Below are 12,148 nucleotides of genomic sequence, written 5' to 3' on the forward strand. Positions count from 1 at the left end.
GGCCTTCTATGCCCAAGGTTGCGGGTTCGATCCCGGGCCAGGTCGATGGCATTTAAGTGTGCTTAAATGCGACAGGCTCATGTCAGTAGATTTACTGGCATGTAAAAGAACTCCTGCGGGACAAAATTCTGGCACATCCGGCGACGCTGATATAACCTCTGCAGTTGCGAGCGTCGTTAAATAAAACATAACATTAATATGAGCAAATGCTGGGTAACTTCGATGCTGGACCCTGCACTCATTTCACCTGCATTATCACCTTCATCTCATTCAGACGCTAAATAACCTGAGATGTTGAAAAAAGCGTCGCAAAATAATCTACTAAAATAAAATTAAAAAAAAAAATTAAACAGGACAGTACTAAAACCTATTTTGGCAAGCATTACCTTCCGAAAAGACTCTGCATTTCAATACATCTCTTGAACAACAAAATTCATCATATAAACAGTCATCATTCACGGTGAAATCAAATGTGTAGAATAATGACTTTACATTGCAAAAATAAGGGAGAAGAATAATATGGGAGCCGGTAGACTGTTAAAAGTTAGAGGCAATTACAGGAGATCCCTGAAAATACGGAAGGGTTGGCAACCTTAGATGTAGGACACCTGCAAGAATTTATAGTTTTTTTACGACAAAACATAATAAGTTTGTTGAAGCTGTTTTGGGTATGAAAATCTTGCTGTGTTTGACACAGCCAAAGATTGATTAAATGTTTCTCCATTCAAAAGCCTTGTTGGTAAAATATGTAGTAGGTCTAATTACCTATCAGTTGGAAATTCTAAATCACTTTTTATACTATTGAAATAATCCTTTTCTGATATTCTGCTTAATCTAAATCGCATTTAATAATCTTTTTCGTCTATTGTACTAAATCATCTCCTCTTTGGGAAATTATCCTCGCTCTTCTTCATAAGAAATCAGCATCTGTAAATATCAAGTCCATTATTCTCCTCGCCATTTTGAAAATTCTCGTCGTTAATGCAGGATTAATAATTTAAATGATCAAATACTGACCAATTAACTTAAATGCAGTTTAATGAGAGCTTAAGGCTCAATTTGTTGGTGAAATGTATTACCCCATTAAGTGTTAATGAAAGATACTTTAAGTCAGGGCTGGGCACCAAGAGCAAATTCAGTACTTTCACGTGGAGCCATATGACTTCTCTTCAACCCCTTTCTTCCCCTCTGAACACCATGCGACATTGATGCCATGACAAATGAATATTAAAGTCCCTGTTTACAATCTGGATTCACTCACAGTGCCCAGCTCTGCTTCAAATGACAAAGTTAAATATATGTGGTGAAAACGGCCCTAGTATCGAAATGTCGTTTGAAGAGAATTTCCATGCACTTCATTAATTACATTTCATATCATAGATCCATATTCTAAACAAAATACATCAAGGCAAATATAAATGGAGTAACCATTCCTGATAACTCTAATGCGTCAGAAATAGAATACTGTTATGTTATCGATGTAAGAGCTGATTGAATTTTAACACTGTGACTTTTAACTTACCTAGATTTATATGTGTCCAAACATTTTTCGGCATTAGTTACTAATTATTATGGCTGAAACTTTTCTTGATCCTTCGGCTCCATATTACTCAATTGGTAAGGCTCGGTTGTCTTCTTTGACAAGGAGTGGCAACTACTAAATGCTAAAATTGAATCGCATATGCCATGAGATCTGATAGTATAATTGCAAAGGGTTAAATATTATTATTATTATTATTATTATTATTATTATTATTATTATTATTATTTTAATATTCAAGCACTTGACATATTGTCGTTCGCTGTCTTGCTTCTCAATACATTCTCATTAAGTTCTGACCACAATCATTTAATTTTGCAAATTTGGTTAAATGTTCTTTGTTCATAATGGAGCCACTTTAATGACACAGGAGACACTCTGATGATGGGAGGATATAAATTCGGTGTAAGTGGGCAGCCAAACGGTGGAACCCAGTAGTCTTCCAGAAGATTGCAACAGTCTCTTTTCTTGGTCCGTTTGGTACTAAGGAGTTGTCGTCTATTCGAATTTTCCAAATTTTTCCCTCACAAGATACTTGATTGAGGTGTTTCAGTTCGTCTTTGAATTTGCCATTAATGATATGCGTAATTCCGAAATAAGAAATCGTTTGTTTACTTAATTGTTGAATTTTGGTTTCTTTTTTGGCAGGTGTATTATATCTATTGCTACGGTTCTCATGGATTAGTTCATCTATTTTGCTCTTTTCAAACACTCAGTCAGTTCTGTTTCACATGTAGACCTACTTGTGGAAGTGCTATTGGTGACAATGGGTAAATAATCTTATCACTGTAGGGATCGGAAGTTTAGGAAAATGCTTATTTTTTTTTAATATACACATTTTAGGGCTGTATACAAATCACGAAAAATCAAATGTTATTTTATATTGGAAGAGTGGAACAGAGAAAAATTCTCTCCAGCACCAGGATTTAAACCCGGGTTTTCAGCTCTACGTGCTGACGCTCTATCCACTAAGCCACACCAGATTCCCATCCCGATGTCGGATCGAATCCTCTCAGTTTTAAGTTCCACCTCTTGGGTTTCCTCTAGTGGCCTACCCTCATGCACTGTGTTATAGATGTATGACAGTGGCACAATGTCCACACATGTGCAGAGGTGCACTCGTTATGAGTGACTAAGTGGCCGGGATCCGACAGAATAAGCATCATATGATGACACAGAAATTCTGCACTGAAATATCATATGTACTTCGGTACATCGTAATATATGATACGCGAAAAATAATCACTTTGTAATTTAAGATGGTGCTTATTCTGTCGGATCCTGGCCACTTAGTCACTCATAACGAGTGCACCTCTGCACATGTGTGGACATTGTGCCACTGTCATATATCTATGACGCAGTGCATGAGGGTAGGCCACTAGATGGAACCCAAGAGGTGGAACTTAAACTGAGAGGATTCGATGCGACATCGGGATGGGAATCTGGTGTGGGTTAGTGGATGGAGCGTCAGCACATAGAACTGAAAACCCGGGTTCAAATTCTGGTGCCGGAGAGAATTTTTCTCTGTTCCATTCTTCCATCATCATATGATGACGCAGAAATTCTGCACTGAAATATCATATGTACTCCGGTACATCATAATATATTGTTTTATGTTGCCTATATTTGCCTTTTTTGGTTTCGTATGTTCTTTTTTCCCTTTTCGGTATAGCCATATAGTTAACAGTACTCATTATTAATTTTTTTGTTTGAAACTTAAAAAAACTGATAGTTCTTATAATATACAAAGATTTTGGACACCCTATTGTGGTGGAATTCTGAAGACCCTCAACCTAACTAGTTCCGTCATTCATACCGGCCATTCACCATCTTGAGTTCGGATAACGGTTTACTTTATTATCTGCCCTTCTCCTGCATAACATAGACGACGTATTTGCACACAGTCTAGGATTACCTTTGTATTTAGAGAGAAGTTACCTGACACTCCCGTACCCCTGAGCCTATTGTTAGGAGGTGGGGTACATGGTTGAGAGCAGTAAAATGCTATGTGAATAACTTTGAACAAATAGCACTAATTGTTAAGGAATTTTCAGAGAATAATTCTCTGTCAATCAAAGAAGCTTAGTGTTTCAAGAAAAAGGACTTAAAGAAGATGTAGCATATGAAGGATACACGGGAATAACGAACAAGGTATATTTTAGGACGTTTCGAGGAAAACGAATTTTAAAGTTTAAGTACTTAATACTTAGTTATGTGTGTATTTAATGGAAATTGACGTAGTGGAATGTCAAGAATGATGATTTCTTATTCTTAGACCACATGATAGTACTTTCTTTCCACTATAAGATAGCATTATTAACTGAATTTCGATTTTTGATGGACCTTGATCGTTTTTCCCGTGTACTCTTCATATATCGATGCACATTTCACTTTTGTAGCACATACCATTCAACAACTGGAATCCAGCAGTCTGTCATTTTGTGAATCCATGTCCCTGTTTTTGAATGCAAAGAACAGATTATATGTAGCTCTTGGCAAGTATGCTGCTCAAATATATGAGAAGCTAAGAAGTGTTATTTATAGAAATCCTGGACATGAAACTATTGATTCTGTGTATTAAGTTCTACAAAGGACCGGTGGTGAGCTTCATGAGGAGTTTAATGTAGCCGGGATGATACTGTATACGCACGTCCCAGTCACTTCAGTGCATGTTGAGAGATCCTTTTCGGCATATAAACATATTTTGTTCCAATAGACGTCACAAAAGCAAGTGTTTTAATGTTGAAAAGTTGCTTGTTGTGTATTGTCATTCAAATTATGAACACGGAGACAAATAAGTGCACTCTAAGTTAAACATTCTGTAGGATAAATACCACTTATCTAACTTTTTTAAGGGTCATGCAGTGTTAACGTTAATTTGCTGTGCATACGTAATGAACAAAAAAGCGAATACTGACATTTAATTAAAATATCGTGTAAGGAAATAGGCCAAATTAATTATTGTGTGTGGAACAATTTATCACTGGTTAATTTTCCCTAAATTTAAATTTTTATGTTCTTCGGGTGCCTTTTTAGGAGCCTAAAACACCATTTTTTAGTGCCTTAACTTCCGATCCCTAGAAGCATCAGCTCTAGGTATATCATATTGTACTCTTAAGTCTTGAACTTTTTGAATAAAACCCAGCTGTGTTTTCAGTTGTCTGCTATTGTTATTATCTTTATTACTATAGCTCGCGCAAGAAACGATTACCGAAAAGCAATGGTGGCGTTGTTGTCTGTTTTGACGTGTGTATGTAGGCACGCCGAGGGGGTGAGTGGTGGGGGCCGATGGAAGTACTGTCTCTTCCAAGAAGATGAAGAGATGAGGAAATCGCTGTGGAAATAAAGAACGCAGCAAGATAAAAATTCGAAGCTAATTAAACGCGCAACATATGTTTACGATTGAAATAATAATACCATGCGATACAAGACACGTATTCACATGCAACGGATCAAACTAATGTCGTAATGTAACTATCACAACGCGACTGATTCTATCGATGTCATTTCTCTTCTAACTGTACTCTTGAATATCATTCAAGCTATCTCGTGACCTTTCCTGTTGCCCGCCCTTCCTTATCGCATTGGTTGATTCGCATTCCTTCCATCGGTATTCCCTGCTTGCGAGACCTATGTACTGTAACCATTTTGGCTTGAATATTGTAGTTACTGATTGGTGTTTAATGTGTACAGTAAAGTAATATTGTGCTAATACGTTGGAAAATGAATTTTATTTTCAAACCTAGGCCTAGTATCCTGCTTTGTTTCTATCACAATGGCTGAGGAATTACCAGACACATCACAGGAGCACCTTTGAACTCCTCTTTGGAGACGAACTATTCACAGTAAGGCAGAGAAAACAGTAACGGTTCAGAATAGGTTACAGTCTATTCACTATTTATTTCATTCATTATTGAGTTCCCTTTGGTTGGCAGCACTACCTTAAGCAATGCGGGAATTATTCCTTCTGGCCCCCACGCTCCATTAAAAGAAAGATGAAGAAAAGTTTCGCGGATAGTACTAGCACATTCTAGTATATACAGTAACGAAGCTTGAGTTGTTGAGGGTACTAGGAACAAAAGACTGTGCTAGTACTATTTCGAATTGTCTCTAATGAGGCGATAGTAGCGATCCTAGTGGTTAGCAACTATGTATGGATGCATATTCCCTACGTATTGAGCTTCGTGACTGTATATACTAGACTATAACATCTTTGTAGTATTGTTATTGGTGATTTATTCTCCTTTAGTCTATATTGCTTGAACTAAGCGCATTTTCTTAACAGTGTTGGCGTGCCATCTTCCTCCGACAGTATTGCAGAAGATGAGTGTCTGCAGATAGACGAAAAGACATTCAGATGTGATGTTTGTGGAAAGGGGTATCTAGACTTGGCACAACTGCAAAGCCATGCTGTTTTACACACACGCAAGAGGGCATTCATTTGCGATGTTTGTGGAAAAGATTATTTGCAGTTGGATCATCTGAGAAGACACGCACGGGTACACAGAGGCGACAAGATATTCACTTGTGATAAATGTGGGAAGAAATTTTTCGAATCGAGTGATCTGAAAAAGCATTCACGTGTACACACTGGAGACAAGCCATACACTTGTGACATATGTGGAAAAAGATTTTCGCAAGCTGGTAGCTTAAAACTGCATACACTAATACATACGGGAGACAAGCCATATAATTGTGATGTATGTGGAAAGAAATTTTCGCAATCTATTCATCAGAAACAGCATGCACGTGTGCACACAGGGGAGAAGCCATTTAGTTGTGATACTTGTGGAAAGAAATTTACGCAATTCATTCATCAGAAAGAGCATGAACGTATACATACGGGGGAGAAACCATTTAGTTGTAATGTATGTGGAAAGAAATTTTCGCAATCTAGTAGTCAAAAAATGCATGCACTAGTGCACAGAGGAGACAAGCCATACAGTTGTGATATATGTGCAAAGAAATTTTCGCAATCTAGTAGTGTAAAAATGCATGCTCTCGTACACACAGGACACAAGCCTTATAGTTGTAATGTATGTGGAAAGAAATTTTCGCAGTCTAGTAATATGAAGAGGCATGCACTCGTACACGGAGGCGAGAAAACATAAAATTGTCTTGTCTGTGACAAAAATTTTCGTTTGCAACTCGTTTGAAATTGCATGCAGGGAGTCACATGAGTGAGGTGCCATTGAAGTTTGAAATATGTGGTAGAAGCTACTCTCAGTATTGCGAAGATTAAGAAATTGTACACGTGTACATCCCTGGATGTAATTTTTGAGATAATGATTTTTTCGTTGTTCAATGTAAAGAAGCATGTATGCTCACATGGGCGAGAAGAGATTCAGTTGACATTTATGTGGAAACTAAGGGATTATTTGTATAGAGGAGACTGTTGTACCTTTAGCATAGTGTAGCTTTGAACATTTTTTGCTTTTTAATTTTTGCTCCTACCCAGAAGACTCAAACTGAAGTAGATTGTAGAGAAATCCGCTAAGTAGCTCTGGTCGTAGGTTCGGTTTGATTTATTGCAAAGTGTGTGTTTTGTGGACAAATTTTTTTCAGTATCAAAAGTAAACAGTTCGTTCATTGATATATGCTTTCTAACACAAAACCAAATTGTATTTGTTACTATCAATCACGTACAGTGTGTTCCCTGTCGTCTGGTGAGTAGTATTTATTCGTATCTCTAGGTTCCAAGGTACATGATACTATCGGTTTTTGTTTTCGTTTTATTTCAAGATCATGTCACGAAGTAAGTTTCGAGCTAAGAGGCCCCCAATTGGTCCGGATGCCTTGAAGAAAGCTGTTGAAGCAGTTACTGCTCCTCCAGGAAGTAAAATCTAAATCAGAGAAGCCTGCTCTGGTTTATGATGGAAAATACATTTTATATATGATTGTGAGTTTTTACAGGTATATTCCGACCTATATTCCAGGTGTTCGGGGGTAACAGAGAGTATGTTCCAAGGTCATGAACCTCTTTACATTTGAATATATTACATATCCTTTTTATTTTTTCCATTTTTAATAGATCTGTAAAACAGAAAAATATATACAGGAAGTCGTAAAAGGAATCTTCAATAATTATTTCAAGCATTTTTTCATTTAAACAAATTTCATTTCCTAAAATAAAGAAATCAAATATTAAATGTGTTTCAAAGTACAACAGTGTCCCCTATATGGATATTATTAATAACTGTAATACTGTACGCTGGTGCGCATTCTTCTGTGAGAAAACCTAAGCGTATTCCAGTGTCCTTATGAATCATGCATTGTTGTTATGTGTGTGATAAAAATGTTTCACGCTTGGAAAGTATAAAAATCCATGCACTTGTATATAGGCCAGAAGGAGTTCAGTTGCTTTATTTGTAGGAAGCATTTCCCATTTTCGCGAGATCTGAGAAAGTATGGCTGTAAACACATACGTAGGAGGGAACCGGTACCACTGCCATGTTTGTGGTTAATGTTTCTTCTATTCGCAACATATGAACGGACATGCAGACACGCACAGGCAACAAACCAGTCATGTGCGATTTCTGTGGGAATACCTATGCGTATTCCAGTCTTATAAATAATGCACTGTTATGATGTGTGTGATAAACATTTTTCGCGCTTGGATGTCTAAAAATGCATGCACTTCTACATAGGCCAGAAGCAGTTCAGTTTCTTTGTAGGAAGCATTTACCATTTCGTCAGATCTGAGAAAGTATATAAACACATATGCAGGAGTGAACTGGTACGCCTGCCATATCTGTGATTAATTTTCTTCTCTTTGCGGCATATGAAAGGACATGTAGACACACACAAGCCACAAGCCAGCTATGTACCATTTCTGTGCGAAGACCTATGCGTAGCCTATTCCAGATTTCTCATAAACCATGCACTATTTTGATACAATATGTGTGATAAAAGTTTTTCGCGCTTGGAAATTAAAAAAATGCATGCACTTGTACGTAGGCCAGAAGTAGTTCATTTGCTTTATTTGTAGGAAGCGTTTCCCGTTTTCGCAAGATCTGAGAAAGTATGTAAACACATACGCAGCTGAGAACCAGTACCACTGCCATGTTTGTGGTTAATGTTTCTTCTATTTGCGACATATGAAAGGACATGTAGACATACACAGACCACAAACCAGCACCTATGTACGATTTCTGTGGGAAGACTATGCGTTTTCCAGTCTCATAAACCATGCATGTTAAGCATGACACACACAATCATGCTTTTCAGTCATTTTGCTTGTACAGTCTTAAGTTGTAATGCAAGACGGAACCCAATGGAGTCCATAGACATTTTACGAGATCGTCTTACAGTCAGTTATGAAAAATAAACATTGCTGACATATAGAAGTTATCGCTGCTGCAATGAGTGTTCTTATAATAAAACAGAAAGGGAAACAAATAATTAGAAACATTGTGAAAACAGTGGTTGTTGAAGGAAACGGAGTTAGTCATATTGGAATTGTTACTCCACATATTGAAAGGCAAGATACTGGAATGAGTAAAGGAATAACACCTCATGAATATCTTAGTCCTACAGTACAGTATGTCCGGGAAGTTCGTATACCCTGTACCTTACTAGTTTCATTATATTATATTATATTATATTATATTATATTATATTATATTATATTATATATTACATTACATTATACTATACAGAGTGATTTACATAGAACTGACACATTTCTTTCTTTAATTATTCCGTTGGAAATTCATTCAATGACCCAATTTTAGCACCAAATTAAGCAGAATGTTCTGGAGTTTCGATTCCTTGTCACTAGATGCGTAGATGTTTATGTTATATTCCTATTGTTGGCAGCACTAGATGCTCAGATGTTTATGTTTTATTCCTATTGTTGGCAGCTGTTTTCGACATTTTGTGTCAACGTGAAAATGCAGTACACATTAAATCAACGACTCTTCCTTTTGAAGCAATACTGGGTTACGAATTCAATTACAGCTATTCAGAGGGCATACCAGAGAGAATTTGGTGTTCGCAATCCTCCCAAAAGAAACACAATACTGGGACTGGTAAACAAATTGGAAACAACTGGATCTCTGGTGAGTGAAAAGGGCAAGCATCGTTCATCTAGGCTTCCCACGGTTGTTGTTGACGTAAGAGCACGACTGGAGCAGTCACCCAAAAAATCATTAAGACGTTTGTCGCAGGAGACAGGGTACACCTACTCAATGTGTCAGAGAGCCTAAAGCCATATAGGGTTACGGTTGTTCATCAGCTACAGGAACCAGATAAGGATAAAAGATTGAATTATTGTCGTTGGTTTCAGACGTTCATTGTGCAAAATCCTGCCATATTGTCCATCACATGGTTCACAGATGAAGCATGGTTCCATTTATCCGGTTATGTGACGACCGAATAATTTCCAGGAACCTGTGGCCACCGAGATCTCCGGATTTGACAACGCCGGACTTCTTTCTATGGGGTTACTTAAAAGACAGGTTTTACGCCACACGTCCCCAGACATTGGACGATCTGAAGCACATCACACAGGAGATTCAAGCTATTGACAACAGAGTCCTCCGAGTGGCCAGTAACATGGAACGACGTGTTGAGTTGTGCCTTATGCAGGATGGAGGACATTTTCAACATTTGCTATAGAGGTAAATAATCTCCCAAAAATGCTCTACATTTTAGGTATAATAAGTTGTCGCTAGCACAATTCGTTTTGAAACAATTAATGAAAGAAATGTGTCAGTTCTATATAAATCACTCTGTATTATATTATATTATATTATATTATATTATATTATATTATATTACATTACATTACATTATATTATATTATATTATATTATATTATATTATATTACATTATTAATATTCATAACTGTAGTTTTTGTTGGTACATTGTTGTTATGTCGGTGTACCATTGTTATTATTGTTGTTGAATTCGCCTCACTCGATCGTTATTTTGTGATTTGAAATGGCGGACACAAGTTCGTCCCTGAAGTGTTTTCGTATGATGCTAATTGGGGCGGTTAGAAGCAAAGGAGTGTGACATTTCTAAAAACATGTAAGTGCATCCAGGGTAAACTAAAGCGTTTAAAATTTCAGTGGTAAAGGGATATATTTTTAACTACATCGCGCATTAACATTTAAAATTAAAACTTCACGGAATTTACGAAAGTATTTTATCGAAAATAACGTAAGTGCATTTACACCCCTTTGCCTCTCACCACGTCAATTGTCTCTCCTGTGTGAGGACGTTCATGTATCCATACACTCGTGACTAACCTCTCTTCAAGAGAAAACGAACTTGTGTCTGCCATTTTAACTCACAGAATAACGATCGAGTGAGGCAAACTCAACAACGATACACTGACATAACAACATTATAAATCAATAAATTCGGCGAGAAATTCACACGACAGTAATCTGATGTCTGTCATTTTCTACTGAAAAGACTAAATGCAAATCGTAAGTACACCCACAGACTCCTTCTTGCATGACAACAAGTTGGAACACGCACAGAAAAATCAATTGGACTCTGATTGAGTTCAAGCCAAATAACTGATAGAACGCAATAACTAAGTCGACTTGTCCCCCTCCCCCATACATACACACATCTTGCATTACAACTTAAAACTGTGCAAGCAAAACGATGGACAGGCATAAGTGTGTGTGTCAGGGATATTCAAGTGCAACAAGTACAGGAAGTTGTACGCATATTCGGGTTTTCTCAAAATGCATGCCACATACACACACTCAAAAAGACAAGGGCGTTGTCTGTGAGATGTACTACTCTGACCAGTCATTTATAATACCTGATTTGATGCTATAAAACAACCTTTAAGTAATTGTAATGCAGTGTGTGAACAAAATGTTTCTCGTTTCTGGAAGTTTCAAAGTCCATACACACAACCAGATAAAAGACAAATGTCATGCAATATGTGTAGTATGTGGTTGAGTCTGGAATTCCAGACTTCATTTTTTAAGTTCCATCTGTTGTGGCTGTGTTATGTGGATTTAAAATAATTCTAATTTCTATGTATCTATGAAAGAGGTCTGGATGCATGTATTGGGAATATCTTGTCCCGTAGCTAAATACAGTATTAGGTCGTAACAGTGTAGAAACAAATTGTGTATGTCTCTGCAAAAATTTAGCTACACGTCTCTGATGTAACATCTGTGTTTATATAATAAATATACTATTCTGTTGCGAATTTTTATGTCTGTTTCCCAGATCTGTATTGTGGCAACTATGTTGTAATGAAATATGTGGAATATTTTCTTTACATAATGCATAAATATCTACATTTTACACAGTGTTTCGTTGTGATACTTATTATTTTAGGGGTTTAATATTGGCGTAATTCTGCATCTATGAAACTCAGAATACCTTTAATCAGAGTTGAGTAATTACAAAAAAATTCCAAAACGCAATTTCAGCTTGGTACAGTTAAAAAAATTGTATGTTTAACTGTCACATCATAATTATAGTCGAAAAATGTATAAGAACCTACAAAGTTGCCATATATCTAAAGACGTTTTGTAGGTAATATATGAAGGTTGAGTAACAGTAACGTATAATGACGTAAGAAACGTGCCATCGTATATTTAAACATTAAAGCCGAAGCTTTTGTTTTA

At 36.8% G+C, this 12,148-nt stretch overlaps 1 protein-coding gene across 7 annotated transcripts in view; it reads left to right on the forward strand.

Annotated features, from left to right (window-relative positions):
- The window catches only part of LOC138691624 (zinc finger protein 135-like), a 65,358-nt gene that overhangs the window by 14,540 nt on the left and 38,670 nt on the right, over positions 1-12,148 (forward strand). For 2 of the 7 annotated variants that reach the window (XM_069813788.1, XM_069813790.1), the window contains exon 5: positions 5,826-10,070. The exons of 3 other annotated variants lie outside the window; for them this stretch is intronic. In XM_069813788.1, coding sequence (XP_069669889.1) covers positions 5,826-6,651 — 826 coding nt within the window. In that variant the 3' untranslated portion in view covers positions 6,652-10,070. Of the gene's footprint in view, positions 1-5,825; positions 12,129-12,148 lie in introns of those variants that run through there. 2 more of the 7 variants (XM_069813791.1, XM_069813792.1) reach the window with 2 other exon arrangements.

This window comes from Periplaneta americana, chromosome 16 (genome assembly GCF_040183065.1).
Source record: "Periplaneta americana isolate PAMFEO1 chromosome 16, P.americana_PAMFEO1_priV1, whole genome shotgun sequence".
NCBI classification, from domain to species: Eukaryota; Metazoa; Arthropoda; class Insecta; order Blattodea; family Blattidae; genus Periplaneta; species Periplaneta americana.